General features: G+C 39.4%; 1 protein-coding gene across 1 annotated transcript in view; it reads left to right on the top strand.

Moving 5' to 3' along the window:
• RRAGD (Ras related GTP binding D) overlaps positions 1-16158 on the top strand; it is a 40076-nt gene extending 23918 nt beyond the window's left edge. Inside the window, exons 5-7 of the mRNA XM_049652914.1 lie at positions 1019-1161; positions 5827-5975; positions 13320-16158. Of these exons, the coding sequence (XP_049508871.1) occupies positions 1019-1161; positions 5827-5975; positions 13320-13471 (444 nt within the window). The 3' untranslated portion in view covers positions 13472-16158. The remainder of the gene's footprint in view (positions 1-1018; positions 1162-5826; positions 5976-13319) is intronic.
• Positions 16159-23362: the final 7204 nt, after the last annotated feature.

The raw sequence follows: 23362 nt of genomic DNA, 5'->3' as shown, positions 1-23362 counted from the left end.
CTGTACTTCACTGATACAGTGTTTATTCAAGTTAGGCAGTCATTCAGTGTTGATAGAGCCCTACCAGATGTAAGGAACATTAAGGGTGGTTTTGGTGATGGTGTGCCTGGGTGGCTGAGCGGGTTAAGCTTCCGACTTTGGCTCAGGTGTTGATCTGCCGGTTCGTAAGTTCGAGCCCCACATCAGGCTCTCCAGATCCCCTGTCCCCTTCTCTCTGTGCCCCCTCCCCTGTGCACACTCTCTCTCACAAAAATAAATAAATATTAGAAAGAAAAGATATATTGTTTTAAATATTTGTGTATGTTTAACACTGTGGATGATGTGCTGGCTGAATGAGTCCTATAAACCGGCAGCTCTAGGCAAGCTCTTCTGTTCAGTTGAGTCAGATGTGATGGCTGTATGCATATTTACTCTGTCACTGTATAGTGGTGAGTTTGTTTAGCTTTTTAAAATTTATTTACAATCTACAGTCAGTAAAATTAGTGTTTTTACTTGCCTTTTCCTAACTGCAGGTACATCTCTAAGAGCCAGGAAACACTGCCCAGTTTGTTTACCTAAAGTAAATAATTTATGAAAAATAAGAATTTTCCATTTCATATGCAAATCCATTATAAAGGTTTATGTGAGGTTTTTAAATTTTTTATTAAAAATTTTTTTGTTTTCTTTTGATGTTTTTATTTATTTTTGAGACCGAGAAAGCACAGGCTGGGGAGGGCCAAAGAGAGAGGGGGACAGGAACTGAAGCAGGCTCTGCACTGACAGCAGAGAGCCTGATGTGGGGCTCAAATGCTTGAGCCGTGAAATCATGACCGGAGCCGAAGTCAGACACTTAGCCTGCTGAGCCACCCAGGTGCCCCTATGTGAAGTTTAAATTGTAATAAAAAAGAACAAAATTTTAGCAAATTAATCTTTGCTCATTTATATTTTACACTGAGGATGGCATATAATTTTTTTATGTAACAATGACATGTTCTGAAATCAGCTGTACCTTTAAGATAGCATCTTCTTTTTGTTTCAGAATTCTGGAATTGAAAAGGCATTTCTCTTTGATGTGGTCAGTAAAATTTATATTGCAACTGATAGTACCCCAGTGGATATGCAAACCTATGAACTCTGCTGTGATATGATCGATGTGGTTATTGACATCTCTTGTATTTATGGGTAAGTAAAATATTCTTTCTTTTTATTATCCTTTTTTTTCAATAAAAAAAATTTTTTTAATGTTTATTTATTTTTGAGAGAGAGAGAGAGAGAGAGAGAGAGAGAGAGAGAGAGAGACAGAGCGTGAGTAGGGAGGGTCAGAGGGAGAGGAAGGCACAGAATCCGAAGCAGGTTCCAGGCTCTGAGCTGTCAGCACAGAGCCCAACGCAGGGCTGGAACGCGCGAACTGTGCGAGATCGTGACCTGAGCCGAAGTCAGACGCTTAACTGACTGAGCCACGTAGGCACCCCATATTTTCCTTTTTTAAAAAATGTTTATTTTTATTTTTGAGAGAGAGATGGGGGAGGGGCAGAGAGCGATGGAGACAGAGGGTCTGAAGTGGGCTCTGTACTGACAGTAGAGAGCCCAATGCAGGGCTGGAACTCATGAACTTGTGAGATTATGACCTGAGCTGAAGTTGGATGCTTAACCGCCTGAGCCACCCAGGTGCCCCTGGGTAGGAAAAATATTTCTAAAGGCTATGATCAAGCCATACTTAAGATTAGAAAATGAAACCTTTCACAACCTTTGTAACATTTGCATTTACTTATTTGATTTTAATACTTTTGTTTTAAATAACTGAGATCTATAAATATACCATTTAGCATGCAATAATAAAAAAATTATTGAGTAAATGCTTGGTATTCTGCTAATAAACATATTACGTTACATCATTAATTCCCTGCTATTCCATGGGAATAGGGAAATGGGAATTACTATCCCCATTTCACAGATGGGGAAACTGAGGTTCAGAGTGGTTAAGTTTCTAACCCCTGCTCACACTGTCAATAAAAGATAGGACTAGAATTTGAACTTAAGTCTAACTGATTCCTGGTTCTTCTACTGATCTGTCATCATATCATAATGTCATATACACTTGGGAGAGACTAAGATCCTAGAATTCTGAATACATATCTCTTATTAACAACACTTCTATTACCTTCTTCATTATAGGAAATAACTTCTGGATTCTCTTTAACACACTTTGTCTTCTTTTATGAGCAGCAGAGAATTATAAAACCAAGCAAACAATATTACCTGTTTATTATTATGGTCTTAGATTCTTAGAAAACAGAACTTGCTGTACATTTAGAATAATATAAAGTAAACCAGGAGTGGGGAAAACTGATTGTGGTACCAGACATAGAAACATTTCTACATGACTTTAAATTTCCTGAATGGGTGTTGTATACAGTGAATGGATATGAATTAGTTTGTCTGTCTTAAGATAGCAAGTTGTTGCCGTTGATTTATATTGGATCTACATGCTTATCCAGTCATTGATGAGGTAAAGCTCGTGTTCATCTTCCTTTTTACTCACCAGCTGTCACCTACCTCACACAGCCTCCTTCTTCAGCCTTTGTGAGGGTCTCAGTCTTCCCATTTTTCTTTTCCACTATCTGAAAATCCTTTGCCCCCTCAGTTCAGATTCTCTCTGTTATACACATGTGCATGCATGGTCCCTTCCATTCTGAAATAGGGAAAGTGATACTTACAAGACTGTAGTGAGGATGAAGTATCATTAGGCTTTACCTGGTAGACCCTGGATAAAGGTAGCTTCCATTATTATTATTGTTGTTATTGTTATTATTGTAATACATTGCCATCTGGCTTTAGAAACAGACCTTATTTCCCAAGTTTATTGCCTTTTTAGTATTATTATTAAACACTGCCATCTGGCTTCAGAAATAGACCTTGTTGCCCAAGATTACTGCTCTACAGCATTCTATTGTTTTTCAGCTACAAGTGGATGACCTTGAAATAGTCATGGAAACTGAATATACCCTGATTACAGTCTAGATTGCTGTGGTAATCAAATACAATAAACACAATTAATCTGGCACATATTTAATGATATGCATAATCATTATTGTGCCATATGGTAATTGGGTGTAAGTGGTAAGCTGTTCATGTAAATGATGTTAATCAGAGTTCCTTTCACCCAGCTAAAACAAACACGAGGCAGGCGGAATCGGGAGGAGTCAGATTGTTTTTCTGAGGTGGAGTGCAGTGTTCCTGAGAACCTGGGTCACAAATCGGGCGTGGGCTCTGGAGTTTCCTTGGTGCTTGTTGGAGCCACAAGGAGCCAGCGCAGTTAACTGGCAGCAGCCAAGGAAGCAGACTTCTGCCAGTTCCCAGCTGCTCCTTGGAGACCAGCAGAGCCAGAGGCAGGTGATCTGGTGCCTCACTCAGTCTGCTCAGGAATCTTCTGAGCTTCTGTTCACCAAATATACACGCACGCGCACACACACACACACACACACACACACGCATGCACACTTTACAATACGTTACATCGTCCTGTGTTTTCATTGCTTTGTGGCTAGAAACTTGAGTGGTAGAAAATAGATAGCTGTTGCAGTTGTAATGCTTCACCAATTTTTACTTGTTATTTTTTGGATCTTTTTTGTTTTTCCAATTTGTTTAATGTTTATTTTTTTCTGATTATGAATGTAATCCATGCTCATTGTAGAAAATATGTAAAGCATAAGGAATAAAATTAAAATAGCCCCTAATCTCATCATCTAGAGACAGTCACTATTAACATTTTCATATATTTTATTCTTATTTCTCTGTGTAATTTTTAGGATGATGTGGTCACTTTGTATATGTTATTTTATATATATCCTGCTTTGTTCATTTAACATTACCACCTAAGAATTTTCTTGTGTTACTAAGTGCTGTTGGCAAACAGTGCCTGGTGTCTGTTTACTATTATATTTACTTGCAAGTTTTAAATGCAGTTTTCTTCATTGGGCGAAAAAAGTCCAGTGTTTCAGTTTATTGTTCTCAGAACACTCCTTATTAGTAAGGGAAATACAGTATAGAAACACAGCAGCTAAAAATGGTACAAAGGAAGTTAAGAATTCTGATAAAGCGTTTTGAACATCAGAGATCCAACACTTCTTAAAGATTTTTCTTTCACGTTTTGATAGATTATAGTGAGTCGAATCCTTTTTTTAAAAAAACTACCTTCCACAATTTACTTTTAAGCAGCCATGCGTATATGTGCCGGTTTAAAATAATCTCAAAACTAAAAGCTTGCATTTCCTTTGAAATACTCTGCAATTCATGCTTCTCATTTAATCTGGTTTGGCACGCTACTTCCTTGTGATATTTATGAGATTAAAAGCATTAACTCTGAAATTACATTAGTTTGAGTCCTGGCTCCACCCCCATCGTCAGCTTTGACCAAATTATCCTATTTCCTCTCAATACCTGGCTTAGAGGATTCTTAGGCCAGACAATAGATAATTCCTGGTAAAAGCTAAGAATGGTGCCTGTCACATAGTAAAAGCTGGCTCTTATAATGCAAAGGGATTGGTTTAGCACCAGCTGAGTTATTATGTTGAATTAATAAGGTCTAGCACAATTCTAGTTAATCATTTCTGGTCAATTATTCATTAATTTGGGAAGCAAAAATACATACATGCATGCATACACACACAGTTGCAGAAAAGGTGCAGGGAAGTGCTCTTTTGCCTCTGAGGAAAGAAATCATAACTCTGATTACATTAGTGTCTTCAGAGGGTCCAGTTTTGATCATTCAAGGCGATACTAGTAATAATAGTTAACACAATAGTTAACATTCATTGTGCATTTTACATGTTTTCAGCACTGTGCTCAGTGCTGTGTGTCTATTATTTCATTGCATTGGGAAACTTTGAGGTAATTTCTGTTAGGATACAGGTAAGAAAATTGAGGCTCAAAGAAGCTACTCACATTGCCCAGTTCCCATAATAAGTGGACTAGGATTCAAACCCAAGTCATCTGTGTCTGCAGGCCACACTTTCTTAAATAGACCAGTATACTTATTTAACGTTTTATTTTGAAAAAATGTCAACCCTACAGAAGATGTGCAAAGATAGTCCAGTGAACTACGTACCCTTCACTGGGATTCACCAATTTTTACCAGTTTCCCGTATTTGCTCTTTCTTTTTCTAATACAGTTGTTGATTTGTTTTTGCTAAACCATTTGAAAGTGAATTGCAGACATCATGATTCTTTGATCCTACATAATTGGGTGTTTATCTCTCCAAAAAACAGACATTCTTTCATAGGACCACAGTTTATCAAATTAAGCATATTTAGCATGGCTACATTAATGCATTATCTAATATATTGTCCGTATTCAAATCTTAACCAGTGGTTCCAAATCTGTCTTTTATAGCAATTCTTTCCCCTGATTCAGGCTCTAAGCCACTCCTTGGCTGTTGTGTCTCCCTAGGCTTCTGTAATTTGGAACAGTCATTCAGCCCTTCTTGGTCTTTCATCAGACCATGCTTTTGACAGCCTGGTTGTTCTGTCAGAAGAAAACAAGAAGCCCCGTGGGCTATGGAGGCGAGAAGAGCTAACCTTCATCCCTCACCTGTGTACCTCAGGTGCCTGAAGAGTTGCCCACCTTCCCCAACAGCCACTCATTGTGTCAGCAGGAAGGGACTGTCATACACCGTGTACATTCTTGTGATTGTGTGTTTCTGAGACTTTTGCTGTAAAGCACTGTAGTTGTAAACAACTTTTCATTACGATTATCATTCTGTGTGTTAAAGCTGGTCTCTGTTGCTGGGTTACAGTTTGTAGTTTTTCTCAATAGTCAAATATGTTCTGGTTTCTGTCCCTATTCAGCCTCAAAGAAGATGGAGCAGGAACCCCCTATGACAAGGAATCAACAGCCATTATAAAGCTGAATAACACAACAGTTCTTTATTTAAAGGAGGTGACAAAGTTCCTGGCTCTTGTTTGCTTTGTCAGAGAGGAAAGCTTTGAAAGAAAAGGTAATTTTGTGTGTGTGATTTAAATGAAATATTTCACTTCGGACTCCTATTACTTCTGCTCGTTGAATGTGGGCCGTTAGCAGCATGCCTGTGGAAGCTTCCAGGCTTTAGTCACCAGGCCCCCTTGGCTCCTACCCAGCTCAGTCAGGCTTTTGGGATCTGTGAGCCAGCCTGCCCTCTAGTGACGCAGCTGCCAGAGGAGGAGGTGGCACCAGACCATCCTCCCAGGAGCTTTTGCTTTTCTGGCAGTGAAGCTGGCCAAAGCCTTGTTGCCAGACTGTAAAGTCCCTTCCCAGGGAGGGCCCCAGTGGCCTCCCTCTTGGTCCACTCTACTGCATGGTGTTAGGGACCATGTGACCCCTTGAGATCCCTGTGTAAAGGAGGGGATTTGTACAACATTAAAGTTAGATAGTATTTAACTTCTGTTCAGCCTTTGTACATTATTAAAAAAAATTTTTTTTTAAATGTCTATTTACTTTTAAGAGAGAGAGAGAGACAGAGTGAGAGCTGGGGAAGGAGCAGAGAGAGAGGGAGACACAGAATCTGAAGCAGGCTCCAGGCTCTGAGCTGTCAGCACAGAGCTTCACATGGGGCTTGAACCTGTAAACCACAAGATCAGGACCTGAGCCGAAGTTGGACACTTAACCAATTGAGCCACCCAGGTACCCCAGCCTCTGCACATTCTTTAAAGAGTCCTCAAAACACAGGGCTGGCATCATGATTCTGAAAAGGGAAGACATGAATATGCTCAATAGAGTCACCAATAAATAAAAGAAAAACAAATAATATATGAGTAAATGATAAATATGACATAATGTAAATATATACAAATACATATTATATGTGAATGTAAATGAGTAAATAAATAAAAATAAAATAAAGCCAAAGCAACTAAACTCACAGAGATACTTATTCCCCCCCCTACTGTTTAAACTGGGAAATACCAGCTTACTGACACACTAGGGATTTTTGCTAGCAACTAGGGCATGATTTACCAATTTTTTTAGGATAAAAAAATTCCCAACAGAGTGCCAATAGTAACATTTACTAAAATGCCTTTTTTTTTTTTCTTTATAAACAACACATGTTCATTATAAAAATACTTTGAAACTTTGGGAAAATATAAAGAACAAAATAAAACCATTCAATTTCACCATCTGGAGCTAAATCCCCATGTTAAATTTCTGAGATTTTCTTTCTCCCTACCTACCTCCCTCATCCCTTCTTTCCTTTTGACAAAAGTGGGGCTATATTGTTTATATAGTTTTATATCGTATTGTTTTTACTCATTTATATCATGAAAATTTTCCTAATTCATTAAGCATAAAAACACAATTTAGATTTTTATTCTTTTTTTTTTTAACGTTTATTTATTTTTGAGACAGAGAGAGACAGAGCATGAACGGGGGAGGGTCAGAGAGAGGGAGACACAGAATCTGAAACAGGCTCTAGGCTCTGAGCTCTGAGCTGTCAGCACAGAGCATGATGTGGGACTCGAACTCACGGACAGCGAGATCATGACCTGAGCCAAAGTCGGACACTTAACCAACTAAGCCACCCAGGCGCCCCTATTGTTTCTTTTTTAAAATATTTATTTGTTTAAGTAATCTCTACACCCAGTGTGGGGCTTGAACTCATGACCCTGAGATCAAGATTCCCATGCCCTTCCCACTGAACCAGCAAGGTGCCCCTTATTGTCTCTTTTTATTACAAAATAGATTCAGTTAGAAAACTTAGAAGTAACAAATAAGCAAAAAAGAAATAATTATTGACAAGCTTCTCAGAGATCACTCTCAACATTTTCTTTATAACGTTTCAGACATTTTCATCTATAGCTATGTCTCTATCTATATGGAATGATATGATAAATACTACTTCATAACCTTTACTGAATTTATTACAGACCTCTAATTCACTAAATCTTTTTTTTGTCACATCATTTTAATGATTATGTTAGCTTCTTTTATTGTTCAAAATTTGTATTGTTTCTAGATTTTAATGTTGTAAGTAATCTCTGATGACCTTTTTTTGCACTAAATATTTGTGTACATCTTGGCTATCCGGAAAAACTTCAGCAAATGGAATTAGGTCAAAGGGTAGGGTAGACAAGTTTTGGTGGCTTTTTTTTTTTTAATGTTTTATTTATTTTTGAGAGAGGGAGAGACAGAGTGTGAGCAGGGAAGGGGCAGAGAGAGAGGGAGACAGACCCCCCAAACAGGCTTCAGGCTCTGAGCTGTCAGCACAAAGCCTGATGTGGGGCTTGAACTCATGAACCGTGAGATCATGACCTGAGCCAGAGTTGGACACTTAACTGACTGAGCCACCCAGGTGCCCTGTGTTTTGGTGGCTTCTGATACATATTGCCAAAATGTCCTTCTGAAAGATTTTATGGGCTTATGCTATTAAGAGAATATAAGTGTATATATAAGAGAATATAAGAGAATAAGAAGAGAATAATATAAGAGAATATATAAGAGAATATAAGAATATCCATTTTGCTATATTCCTATTAATATTGGGTATTAGCATTAAAAAATTTGATTATTGGGGTGCCTGCATGGCTCAGTCAGTTGAGTGTCTGACTCTTGGTTTCAGCTTAGGTCATGATCCCAGGGTCGTGGGATTGAGTCCCATGTCAGGCTCTGCACTGGCGCGGATCCTGCTTGAGATTCTCTCTCTCTCTCTCTCTCTCTCTCTCTCTCTCTCTCTCGGGCCCTTTCCCCCTACTTGTGCTCTTTATTAAAAAAACCTCTTTTTGATTATTAAAAACTTAGTATCGTTTCAAGTTACATTTCCTTGCTTCTTGGTGAAGTTGTAGGTTTTTCCTGTATTTACTGACTGTTATCAACCAAATTGCCTTTTGGGTCCTTGGCTTTCAAAACTTTTAATGAAGTAGTGTTAATCTTTTATTCCTTATTTTCATCTTGCTAAAAGTAAGAGCAGGTTATATAATAGATTCATGGAATTTTGAACATGTACAGGACCATACCTTGTTTCATTCTCTCAATTATAGATGATTCTACCCAGACCCAGGAACTAGGAGTGACTTTCTCTCAAAGTCATACTACCAGTGTATGGCAAGTCAGAGCTAAGATTCCTGGGCTTGTCCCTACATAGAATCAGTTCTGTTTAATTTATTTATTTTAAGAGAGAGAGAGAGAGAGAGAGAGAAGGGGAAGGGGCAGAGAGTGAGAGAGAGAATCTCAAGCAGACCCTGCACTGTCAGACTGTCAGCGGGGAGCTGATGACACAGGGCTCGAACCCATGATCCGTGAGATCATGACCTGAGCTGAAGGCAAGAGTTGGGTGCTTAACCAACTGAGCCCCCAGGCGCCTCTGTGCATATTGTGTTTTAAACCATTATACATATATTTCCTTGGTTAAAGATATTTTCAGAATTTATATTTGGTGATTAATACCTCATGTTGATTTTGGAAGCTAAATAAAAGAAAAGTAATGCAAATAGTACAACTAGAGCCCCAAAACAATCTAGGCTAGTGGCAGGTCCTAAAATTTAGGGTACATTAGTGTCAACCTGGAGAGCTTGTTTATTTTGAACTGATTTTAGACTTAACAGAAAAGTTGCAAAAATAGTACATGGTTTACACATATTCCTCATCCAATTTTCCAAATGTTAACATCTTACATACTATATAGTACAGTATGAAAAGTAGGAGGGGCGCCTGGGTGGCTCAGTCGTTTGGGTATCCAACTTCAGCTCAGGTCATGATCTCATGGTTTGTGAGTTTGAGCCCTGCATCGGGCTCTGTGCTGACAGCTCAGAGCCTGGAGTCTACTTCAGATGCTGTGTCTCCCTCTCTCTCTCTGCCCCTCCCCCATCCACGCTCTGTCTCTCTTACTCTCAAAAATAAACATTTAAAAAAATTTTTTTAAAGAAAAGTAGGAAATTACCATTGGTATAATACTATTAATGAAACTGTAGACCTTATTCAGATTGCGCCATTTTTCCAAAAATACCCTTTTTCTGTTTTAGGATCCCAAATTGATTTACTGGTCATTCTTCCAAGTCTCCTCCAATCTGTGACAGTTCTTCATCTTTCATGACCTTGACACTTCTGAAGAGTATCGATCAATTATTTTGTAGAATGTTCCTCAAATTGGATTTGTCTATTGTTTCCACACAGTTGGAACAAGATTATGTACTTAGGCAAGAATGTGTCCTTCTCAGTGTATCATATCAAGTGGTTCATGATGTTGATAAGTCTTATTACTGGTGATGCTGACCTTGATTTAGTTAAGGCAATCTCTGCCAGGTTTTTCCACTGGAAAGTTCCTGTCTTTCCCTTTGTAGTTAATAAATACTTTAAAACTATGTAAATTTTGTTCCTCCTCACACTTTTGCCCATTAATTTTAACATCCATGTATGGTTATGGAAGTAAATTTAAGCAGGAATTTATCATGTGGATCTTTTTTTTTTCTTTTAATGTTTATGTATTTATTTTGAGAGAGAACACAAGCAGGGGAGGGACAGAGAGGGAGGAAGAGAGAGAATCCATGCTGAGCTCACAATCGATATTGAGATCATGACCTAAGCCTAAATCAGGAGTTGACATTCAACCAACTGAGCTGCCCAGGTGCCTTGTGAATTTCTACTTTTAAAACTTCAAATGCAGCAAGATACTGTTAACATTTTAAATTGCAAAGATGAATTAAGTTAAGATTTTTCAGGAACTATCAATAGAATATTTCTTTTTTGTTTGTTTAAAATGTTTATTTATTTATTTTGAGAGAGAGTGCAAGTGGGGAGGAACAGAGAGAGAGAGAGGGAGAGAGAATCCCAAGCAGGCTCCACACTGTCTGCACAGAGCCTGACTCAGGGCTCAATCTCATAAACTGAGATAATGACCTGAGCCAAGATCAAGAGTCGGATGCTTAACCGACTAAATAGAATATTTCTGGCACCCCGATAGAATATTTCTGCAAGTTGAATTCTCACTGAGCCAGTTTTTTTTAGCTAAGCTTTCTTCCATAAGTTGGTTCCATATACAGTAAAACCTTGGATTGCAAGTAACTTGTTCTACGAGTGTTCTGCAAGACGAGCAAATATTTCTAGTAATTTTTAACTTGATAAACAAGCTATGTCTTGCAATATAAGTAGTATGTGATGCCGAACCTCACATGATCACAACTGAGGCAGTAGTTCTTGAAATTGTTTCAATATACAGGTGCTTTGAATTACAAGCATGCCTGTGGAATGAATTATGCTCACAAGCCAAGGTTTTACTGTATAGGCAAAGAATTTTGAGGTTGTTCTCACATCTTGTATCCAAATTCCCACTAAATAAAATCATTTATTTGCTCCTTATTTTCTTTTATATTTGAAATTTATTCCTTTTATTCTTCACACCCAGTGTGGGGCTTGAATTCATGACCCTGAGATCGAGAGTCGGATACTTTACTGATTGAACCAGCCAGGTGCCCCTATTTTCTTTTAATTACATACTTTATATGAAAAATGATCCCAAAAACCAAACTGAGGAAGTGGGGAAATGAGTTGGGAAGGTAGAAAAGCCCCCCACAGTGGTGTCAATGAGCCGTTTTATGCTCACTCCCAATAGGAGAATCTCTGAGAAGCTGTGTGGAACAAATTCAGATCATCCCAGTTGAGTATGGAAGACTGAAACATTTATCCACCTTCCCCCAGGCCCCTCTGTTTGAGGAGTACCCTTAAAACGTTCATTCCCATATCTCTGGTACCTGTCTGTGTGCGGTTGAGGAAGTTCTGTGGTACTAAAGAAAGCCTCAGGCAGAAAAGAGCTACTTTTTTCTTTTTTAAGAATTTATTTTTAAGTAATCTCTACACCCAACATGGGTTTCATACTCACAGCCGAGATCAGGAGTCGCATGCTCTACCGACTGAGCCAGCCAGGCACCCCTGGACTTATTTATTTATTATTACTTATCCCTTTATTCTGGTAATTGTCTTGAGGGAGATCACTTGGAGGTTTTATTGCACTGTGGTCACTAATGCTGTAGAAGCACCAGAGGGCGCCTCTGAGAGGGTTTCCAGCTCCTGGGAGCTGAGATGGTGTTTGCTCCAGTGCACTACGACTGTTTGGAAGAATTTCACTCCTTGGCTGGAATCCCAATTCTTTTATTTTGGGTTTGGGCTTTGGAAGTATCACCTGAGTGGATGGAAATAACCACTGGGCTAGTTATTTCAATAAAGTTAAATAGAACCAACTGCCTTATCCTAATTGGTATAAACATAATGTTGCTCTCAACACTTTTACACATTAGTGATGATGAAGAATGCACTCAAGACTTTGGATTATCTTTTATTCTATTCTTGTACCAATAATTTCAGAAAACACAAAAAGATTCTCCCTTACTGTTTTTGCATTTAAAATTTACTTAGTATTGAAAAAACTCGAGTGTCATTGATTGTTGAACTTGTGAGCTTAGAATTGACCGGAGGTGACTGTTACCACTCTAAACTTAGGACTTTGCTTTCCCCAGGGCTTATGACTATGGCTTAAAGATAATAGATATTTGGTAAATATTGATCGATTGAATCATTGATCCTAAAGCTTTGAGATCTCAGCCGTACTTCAAGTCAGGGTCTGCCTCCACTCAGAGTCAATTTAATAATCCCCTTTGGGGATAAATAATAAATATTTCATGGAAGATATGTCTTAATTGTAAGAAATTTTGGATTCTGATATGTCAGAAAAATGTGCACTTTAGTTGGTTCTTCAAATGTTGTGGATCATAGACACTGGAAATGTGGTCTATCATCTGGAAACTTTTTTTTTTTTTTTTTTTTTTTTAGAGAGAGAGAGAGAGAGAGCATGAGTGAGGGAGAGGAACAGAGGGAAAGAGAGAGAGAATCCCAAGCAGGCTCCACCCTCAGCACAGAGCTAGACTCGGGACCCGATCTCATGACCCCAGGATCATGACCTGAGCTGAAATCAAGAGTCAGTCGCTCAACTGACTGAGCCATCCAGGTGCCCCATCTCTGGAGCCTTTCCTTAGGAAAACATGTCCATTTGCAAAATCTTGCCTGCAATTCCTGAAGCCCAGCTGCAGAGCTCCTCGGGAAGTCTGAGAACCTTCTGTTACGGCTGCTCTTTTGCCTCCCCATAGTTGCTTGTCTTGGCCACGCAGACATGAAAAGAGATTGTTTCTAAGTGTCTTTTTAAAAATTTTCTTTTCTTTTTATTTCAAGTAGGTTTCATGCCCAGTGCTGAGCCCAATGCTGGGCTTAAACTCAAGACCTTGAGATCATGACCTGAGCTGAAATCAAGAGTCAGATGCTTAACCAGCTGAGCCACCCAGGTGCTCCATGAGACATTTCTAAATATTTTTGTTTTCTTCTCCAGGGCTTATTGACTATAATTTTCATTGCTTCCGGAAGGCCATCCATGAAGTTTTTGAGGTGAGAATGAAGATGGTGAAATCACGAAAAGTTCAGAATCGGCTACAGAAGAAAAAAGGAGCCACCCCCAATGGGACCCCTAACGTGCTGCTGTAGTGAAGTTTCAGGAGTATCTTTTTAAGCCAGACCTTCCAGTGAGGCCACTGAGCTGTGTTGCACTAAAGGAAAAGGAAAAAGAATATGGGACACATGATGTATTCGGTGTAAGAAAAGAAAAATTCCTGCAACCCTCTTGATCTTCTCTTTTTTAAATAAAGTGAGCACTTTGAAGCCAAAACTTGTATTTTAACAATGAAGTAAAATCTGTAATTTCGTTACACAAATGTAAACTTTTATGGTCTGTGGTCAGAAACTCCTGTGTGAGGACTGCCAGGAACTGTATATATTTTGCTCTTTTTCATGTTTTTTTTTTTCTTTGAACTTTGATAAAACAACTTTTCTAAGCTTTTTTCTGTACTTGGTGTCAAGGACATGCATACTGTAGTGTAGTTCAGATCTATATGGCAATCAGAAATCAAAAAGCAATGCACTGGCAATGACTTTTTTTTTTTTAATCACTTTGGGAATCTTTGCTAACAATTGTCGAGAAAAATCATTTTTCAGTGGAGCTGGAACAGATTGGGGCAGCAAGCTCCAGGAGCAATAAGAACTGTCTCCTGTTTATCACTGGTATAAACGGGAGTTTTGTAGAATACTGTTAGCACCAAACTTAACTAAAAATTTCTATAGCTGGGGCAGTACTTCCCGACTCAACAGTTTTTACAAAGCTCTTTACCTCAACACACATCTCTATAATCATTTTATACAGAGAGGTTGTTCCTTTTTGCTGCATTACTGTTCTTTAGAACCTTTGGGACCAGATTTCCAAAATGGTGCCAATCACTGGAGATTGGTCAAGGTAACATCAGAGGCCACATGGTTTCCCAATTGTAGGTGATTGGTACCTACAGATTTAAAAATATATATACAATTCTGTATGTTCGGCCCTGAGCAATGGGCCTGTTCTTGTGCAACATTTAAAATGTTTGTTGAGGATCATGACTGCAGGGAATGTCTCAGAACTTGAGCGGAGAGCATAATCCTGGTGAGCATGTTTGTCGCCACTGAGCCTCCTGCTCATCTGTGATCGTGTGCCTTGTGGACTCTGCCTGTTCCCACCTTAGGACTGAACTAGAGCTCAGCTTGCTAGCAGCACACTCTGCACAGCTGAAAAGCCATCCTGCAAACCCCTAACGATCAGTGGGAAGAGGACAGCCAGAGGAGGCGTTACAGTTAGCTATGTCTTTGTCTCCATGAAATTCTTCCACTTATGCTTACCTTAGACTATCAGGATGTTAAGAGACTTACTAATCACCCCTCACCCCAGACCATTCCAAGTAGGTAATTCTATGTCCATCCCCAGGGTCAGTGCCCTAAAGCTACTTGTGGGTATTAGAAAATAATTTTATTTATTTATTTATTTTTAAACAGAGACTCCTGAGGAAATCAAAGCTGGTCCTAGCAAAATGTACCAAGTTTCTAAAGTTACTTGCCCTTGAAACTATCTCACTTCCATCTGTAGCTTCCTTCCATCCTCTCTCCTTTACTCCCCAAATCCTATTCCTTTGAGGCTGCTAACTGCAAATGCAAGACTGATTGCGGTTTAAGATTTGAGTCCTCCCAAGGGTCTGTGCATTTTGGAAGGAAATTTCCAAAAATCATTAAGGCGCCCAACTCTCTTCCTCATGATTCCTGCTCAGAAACCTGGGTCAGTAGGAGCCCAGGGTTCCAAAGGAGACTTTTCCGTAATTTCTAGACCTATATCCTGTTGGATCTTTGGATCTTTGCCAACAGGCTTGGTACATATGGGTTATTCTTATAAATTTAATGCTCTAATATTTTTTACACAATGTTTCTTTTTGAGTAAGCAAATAAAGAATCACTTTTCTAATGTGACTTTATCCTAAAGGTAGAGACACTTGCCTATCTGGTAAATCACACATTACTTAGCTATATATATATATATTGTTGTAACCAGGAGGAGCTTCCATTTTTAAGCTGGGTATATGATGGGTTTTTGTTAAAATGTGCCTTAAAAGTCTATTACTTCAGGAGCAAATGGTTCTTTTGGAGAAAGCAAAAATAATCCTATGGCATAGGACCCAAGTTCATGGTAGTAAGTGCACTCTTTGATTAATCACACACTAATCCATAGATTACTGCCTCAAACCTGTAAGCATGGTAATGACCTCTTAGTTAAAGACAGATGTAGGAGTTATGTCTAAGAGTTCAATTTTTGAAGTCTGTGCTATTGGAATTACAAGATCTCTTTGATTCCTTTCACATTTTATTTCTGATATGGAACTTGGGTTACTGCGATGCGTATGACCATATTTAGGTCTCAAATCTAATGCTATAAATACAAAGCCCAAATACATGGCTACGGTGATGCCCTGGAACATTTTTGCTCCTTTTCAAGGGTTGAGAACTTGACCTACAGGTTTCTGGGGCAATTAGAACTTCTGTGTAGAGGTGAGACTGAATTACCACCTTTGGTTATTTTTAGTGATAAAAATTAGTGTGTATGACCAGGGTAGAGTGTTTCTGAAGGAATAAGTAAAAAACTGGTTGGCATTCACAGTGTTATTTTGTGAACATAATATATTTTGGACCCTTAAATATAAAATGACTAAGAACTCAGCAATATTGTTAAATACGGGTTATATGCTAACTCTGTTTGAGACATACTCCAGAAAAATGGCTAAACTGTCTTGATTATTAAAGTATGGTATGCATTTAACTTCTATAGACTGGTTGTAATTTGTAATCAAGCATCGTATTATGTTTTACTTTAAGCCATACATCATTTGTAATTATTGGTAAACCGTTGCTTTCAAGAATGTTAACAGCCAATTGAAAAGCATGTGTCATGCTCATGATTTGGGAAGGCTCTCATTTTATTTCAAGCATATTCATAACTAATCATTCTGGGAGCAGAATATTCTCTTGGTGAAGCGTAGGTATGGTCCTTCCTACTTGTGTGGTTGTATCCCATACAGGAGTATCATTGCTTCACTGGCCCTGCTGGGTCCCTTTAGTAAAATGTTTGTCCTGATTAATTTCCATTTTATGGAAATGAAGGTAAACTACTCTACTTACATTGGATTTACACTTTTATTTTTATATTGTGAACACCCTTATCCATATTTTTGATGGGAACGTGACTGTTTGGAATGTAGAACTGGTTTTTCAGTAAACTTCAGATATTAATTCTTGCTTCTCTGGCCCTAGTCCCTAGCTACCTGGGAATTATTTTCCAAACAGTCCACCTTATCGATTCTGCCTTGCTTAGTAAGATTCCACTCTGTGATGACTTTGACAGATACCTAAGAGTTCCCAGAAAAGACTAGCCTTTAGATGTTACATCTTATATATGAAATTCTGTTTCTGGTTGGAAAACCTACCTAAGATAATATTCTTCTATGGTTTTTTATCAGTGGTGATGTTGAGTTTAGGAGAAAGAAAATTGTCTTGAACAGAATTACTTACTGATAACATGATTGAGTGCACACAATATTTCATAAGTGCTTTTATGTAAGTTATCTTCATAAACCCAAGAGGGGGTACTATTATCACTATCTTACAGATGAGGCAACTGAGGGTAGAGGGATGAAATCCCTTCGTCAAGATCATATAAGTAGTAAGACAGAAGGGCCGGAGTCTGCCTGGAGAGTCCACCCTCTCAATACTGCTCTAAGCAGCCAGACCACATGTCCCTTTAAGTAGCCTCCCTTCACAAATCTGAAGACGGGGACTTGAAGTTTAGGATTTACTGCTGCGTGGGCTTATGAAGGCTAAAATGCTGGGATATTAAAAAAAAAACACCTTACGCGAGAACCAATATGAGCAGCTCTAAATGTACTTCAAGATTATGCGTTTTTCTTCCTAATCCATTAAATAACTCTACTGCCGAAAATCATATTAACAGATAGTGTTTAAATGTCAGAAGAGAATTCAAATACCTTGTCCAGACTTTTGGTCTTCTAAGAAACCAAAGTATATGAAATTCTGAGAAAACCAAGAGAGAATAAGCCTTTGAGCTTAGCTGTATTTAACCTTTTACTTCATTTTTAATATGTGTAACCATATTTATAGAAAACAAAACACTGATCTGGATTAAAATTCAAAAAGATACTTTTCAACCCTAACCTTTTCTTGAGATGCAGACCTATATTTAAAATTGCCATTAGCATACTTTTGCTGTCATCTTCTATTATGGGACCCTTAAATCTAACATGTCCAAAAATTGAACTTGCTTCCTTCTTGCTAAATCTCCTCTTTCTATGGTGGTAGGACTATACTCCCTGTGGTGCCTGCCAGAAATGTAGGCCTCCTTCTTGGCTCTTCCTTCCTGTTCACCCTTTCAACCACCCAGTTATTTCAGCTCAGCCTTACAAGCTTTTTTTTTTTTAATAGTTTTTTTTTTTTTTAAGTTTATTTATTTTGAGACAGACAGAGACAGCATGAGCAAGGGAGGGACAGAAAGAGAGGGAGAAAAAGAGAATCCCAAGCAGGCTCTGCACCGTCAGCACAGAACCCGATGTGGGGCTCAAACCCTAGAAACTGTGAGATCATGACCTGAGCCAAAACTGAGAGTCTGACCCCTAACCAGCAGCCTTACAAACTTCTATTCAATCTATTCGTCTCTTTTGCCATTATCCTGCTTTAGATCACCATCTCCTCTCTCTGGATCTTAATAACCTCTCAACTAACGTCTCTCCACCTCATCCATCCATTCTCCACACAAGACCCAGAGTGACTGTTCTACACCACAGTTCTGACCACATCACTCCCTTGCTTAACACCCCTCATAACTCTCCATTATAGATCTCAGTCATACTCCTCAATACAGTTTGCAAGAACCTGCTTCCCAGGTTTTTACTTCCCTCTTCAGCCATGGCTCGTTTTCCCTCAACAGAGCTGAACCAGAATGCCCATACAGTGCATGGTAAATAAGAGGATCCATGAGTTTTGATTCTTTTCTTTGTTAGTCATTTTCTGAGGGAAATGATCATTGTTTTTCATTCAATAGTTACTGATATGACACTTTTTATATGCTACGTGTTTTTTTTTTAAACTTTTTAATGTGTATTCATTTTTGAGAGAGAGAGCGAGAGCAGGGGAGGGGCAGAGGGAGAGGGAGACAAAGAATCTGAAGCAGCATCCAGGCTCTGAGCTGTCAGCACAGAGCCTGACACGGGGTCTCAAACCCACGAACCATGAGATCATGACCTAAGCCAAAGTCGGATGCTCAACAAACCGAGCCACCCAGGCGCCCCTACGAACACCTATTAAGGTGTTCTTAATAAAATACCTAAATGGCAGATTCTGGAGATGCAAGGATTTTAATAATAGAAAATAAAGCACTTTATAGAACTGTAGGAGTTGACCCTTTATGGAATCCATTTTAAACTTTTTGTTGTGAGCCACAATAAATATAATTCACATTGCAAACTATCACATACTCACACTTATTACTTTTTAAAAAGATTTTATTATATTTTTAAAGGGTTTATTTTTTTTAATATTTTTAATGTTTATTACTTAAAAAAAATTTTTTAATGTTCATTTATTTTTGAGAAAGAGACAGAGCACAAGCAGGGGAGGTGCAGAGAGAGAGGAAGACATAGAATCTGAAGCAGGCTCCAGGCTCTGAGCTGTCAGCACAGAGCTTCACATGGGGCTTGAACTCAGGAACCACAAGATCATGACCTGATCCGAAGTCAGACGTTTAACCAACTGAGCCACCAGGCGTCCCAAGAGTTTATTTTTAAGTAATTTCTACACTCAGTTGGGGTGCCAACTCACAACATGGAGATTAAGAGTCACACTGTCGGGGCACCTGGGTGGCTGAATTGGTTAAGCCTTTGACTTTGGCTTAGGTCATGGATCTCAATGGTTCGTGAGTTCAAGCCCCATGTCTGGCTCTCTGCTGTCAGAGCCTGCTTTCAGATCCTTTGTCTCCTCTCTTCCTTACGCCTGCTTGCACTCTCTTTCTCTTTCTCAAAAATAAAATAAAACATTAAAAAAAAAAAAAAAGAGTTGCACTGCCCACCACCTGAGCCAGCCAGGCACCCCTTATAAATATTACTTTTTCAAAAATCTCACAAAGTAGGGACGCCTGGATCTTAACCATCCAACTTCGGCTCAGGTCACGATCTCACATTTCCTGAGTTCGAGCCCCACATCGAGCTCTGGGCTGACAGCTCAGAGCTGGAGCCTGTTTCAGATTCTGTCTCCCTCTCTCCCTGCCCCTCCCCTGCTCGTGCTCAGTCTCTCTCTCTCTCAAAAATAAATAATAAACATTTAAAAAAATCTCACATAGTATTATTCCTTCTACATGCAATGCATTCTAGTATTTTTTTATTTCCTTTTTGAAAAAGATGTCACAATTCACTAATGGGTCATGCTCTATTTGTAAAGCATTGCTGGAACGAATGAATCCATTTGCCAGATCAGAGATACCTGAGGATTTTCTTTCTAGCCTAAAGTATTTTCTTTCCCTAATGTTTATTTATTTTTGAGAGACAGAGACAGAACATGAGCGGAGGAGGGACAGAGAGAGAGGGAGGCACAGAATCCAAAGCAGGTTCCAGGCTGTGAGCTGTCAGCACAGAGCCCGACGCAGGGCTCGCACCCACAAACCATGAGATCACCACCTGAGCCAAAGCCAGACGCTTAACTGACTGAGCCACCCAGGCGCCCCTCCTGTTAATTTTAAAATCTTAACAAACCTAGGGGAAATTCTGAGGAAGTTCTTGAATTTTCCTTTCACTTAATCAGGGCTTTCTGCTGTTTACCAGAGTAGTTGTACTTTCCATTGCCATCCCTTGGACTTTTTTTTTTTTAATTTTTTTTAACGTTTATTTATTTTTGAGACAGAGAGAGACAAAGTATGAACAGGGGAGGGTCAGAGAGAGGGAGACACAGAATCTGAAACAGGCTCCAGGCTCTGAGCTGTCAGCACAGAGCCCGACGCGGGGCTGGAACTCACGGACCGCGAGATCATGACCTGGGCCGAAGTCGGCCACTTAACCGACTGAGCCACCCAGGCGCCCCGCTTGGACGTTTTTGTATGCTGGGTTGTAGGGGATTTATGAGGCTGCTGTCCTGGCAAGATCATCATTTACTGTAGGCTCTATCCTTGACTATAATAAATAGTTAACTTTACCGGGATTTTAGGGACTCATGAATTTACATCTGACTTCTATGTGGTCCTTTGTTAAATCAGATGATACTGGTATTACCCAATATGAAGGTTGCATGAGTTTTGCCCTTTTGTAGTATTTTGAGACTCCCAAGAAGCAGGTGAGCAAGGCTCTTCCCCATGAAAGAGACGTGATCTGCTGCTACACTCAGGGTGGAGGAGGGCATTAACTAGTGTCGGGCTGCCTGAGGTCTTGACCACCCTGCTTCTTCAATCTTACTAATCAACGGCTGGGGCAAGGAGGATCTTTCTAGTTTCTCAAAACTGAGCAAAAAAAAAAAACACCAACCATTAAAGAGCCCCCACTCACAAAAAAAACCCACTTAAGACCCTTCCCCTGAATGGCCAACTACAGTTGACCTCAGTTTCTTCCAATGCTAATGCAGGCCACCCCAAGATGAGCCACTCTAGTGTGAAGACTGAGCTGAAGGCAATCAAGACCTTTCAGGCTCAAGAGAAACTTCTGTCCTTTCCTTAACCACAGAGAAGAATCTAAATTGGGGGTATTTCCCAGAATAAGCATAATTATCAGAGATAGTTTTTATCTGAGTGACCCATCTGTATGGTAGGGCAAACATTTTATTACCAAACATCTGCATTACTTTTTATTGCCCTGTTAAGTGCATTCTTCCCTTGAAGCTCCAGATCCCCACCCACTTCTCCTTAGTTCAGAATGACATATAGAACTCATTTTGCCTGACTTTAGAGTTTCCATGTCTGTGTGGATGCCCCATACACATGCTATAAAATTTGATTTTCTTCTGTTTATCTGTCTCATGTCAATTTGATTCTTAGTTCAACCAGAAGGACCTTGAAGGGGACAGGAGTTCTTGCCACCAACACTTGCCCTCACCACCTGTGTGGAGAATTCCATTTCTCCTCCTACAAGCTGATTCTGGTTGCTGCCACCTTCCATTATTGCCTAAGTCCCTGTGACTGCTGCCCAGTCATTGCTTGCCTCTGGCCTTGCAGAGAGCTCATGACGGTAATGCCCTGCCTTCATCAAGTAGTCAGTAACCAGGAACAAACTCCGGACTTCTCCCAGACTTCTACAAGCGACCTCAGTCACCTCCCTTCCATGGGAAGCAGCCAGTAAAGGTGCTGACTGGGAGGGGCCAGTCCTAGATATCTTTCCATCTCAGTGGGAGAGGAAGGAACTCAGATTAATAAGGTGCAAGAAAAAGCACCATCAAATTCATGTCCTACCATTTCATTTAATGCTCAAGGCCAGAGCTTTCCAAAGTTCTTGGATCGTAAGAATCACCTAGGGTGTTTAAAAACATAAATTCTCATCTCTACTCCAGCCTTCTTGAATCTGAATCTCTGGGGAGAGGTCTAGGAATTTGTATTTTAAATATGTATCCTAGGCAAGTCTTATAAATTGGGAGACATTGTTTGGCCTTATAGCTGTTAAAAGGGATGAGAAGCAGAGATGATGGAAGACTAGGGTTAGAATCACTAGGGGAGCTTTCTTCACTCTTCCACTCCTCCATTAACACACATACACACGCACACAAACATGTGTACACACACACACACACACACACACGTCTCCAGCGTTAGTTTCTTTTTCCAATTGGGTTATGTAGCTTTTAAAATCCAATTTATTTAATCAACAATGTGAATGTAAACTTTTTTTTTTTTTTTTTTTTTACGAGAGAGAGCGAGCGAGTGTGCAAAAGCAGGGGGCGGGGAGAGGCAGAGGGAGAGAGAGAATCTTAAGCAGGCTCCATGCTCAGCTTGGAACCAGATGCTGGGCTCGATCCCATGACCCCAGGATCATGACCAGAGTAGAAATCCAGACTCAGGCACTCAACTGACTGAGCCACTCAAGTGCCCCTTGAATGTAAACTTTTATAGATGTAAATTAAATAATTTAAAAAGTCTAGTTAAATTGTTAAATTTTTTTAATGTTTTATTTATTTTTGAAAGAGAGTGCATGAGCGAGCGGGGAGGGGCAGAGAGAGAGAGAGAGAGAGAGAGACACACAGAATTCCAAGTAGGCTCCAGGCTCTGAGATGTCAGCACACAGCCCAATGTGGGACTTGAACTCACAAGCCGTGAGATCATGACCTGAGCCAAAGTCAGATGCTCAACCAACTGAACCACCCAAGTTCCCAAACCATGCGTTACTTTAGATAGTTAAATATTTATTCATATTAAAATAACAAATTATAAAATGGTATTACAAAAACAAATTAACAAAATGGTATTAATAAAAAAATTTCTTCCCCACTCAAATCATTTTATTTAATTCTTCACAGGCATCTTGTACAGCAGGGTTTTCATCATCATGGGAAATTTTGAATCATCTAACAGTTCCCTCTTGGCTGTTTAAGAAAGAATGTTTAAAAAAAAAAAAAAGAGTATTTCCCCCCCAACCCAAATTCTAGTTAGGTAACATACAGTGCAGTATTTGTTTCAGGAGTAGAATTCAATGATTCATCACTTACATACATTGCAACAGCTGCCCCCTTAACACCCATTAGCCCACCCCTACCTACATCCCTCTACCAACCCTCAGTTTGTCCTCTATCTTTAAGAGTCTCTTAAGGTTTGTTTCTATCTTTCTTCCCCCTCCCATACGTTCATCTGTTTCGTTTCTTAAATTCCATGTGCGAAATCAGATGGTATTTGTCTTTCTCTACTGACTTATTTTGCTTAGCATAATTCCCTCCAGTTCCATCTGCGTAGTTGCAAATGGCAAGATTTCATTCTTTCTGATGGCTGAGTAATATTCC

The sequence above is a fragment of the Panthera uncia genome, assembly GCF_023721935.1.
Source record: "Panthera uncia isolate 11264 chromosome B2 unlocalized genomic scaffold, Puncia_PCG_1.0 HiC_scaffold_24, whole genome shotgun sequence".
In the NCBI taxonomy this organism is placed as follows: Eukaryota; Metazoa; Chordata; class Mammalia; order Carnivora; family Felidae; genus Panthera; species Panthera uncia.
This window is presented reverse-complemented; position numbering and strand designations above follow the sequence as displayed.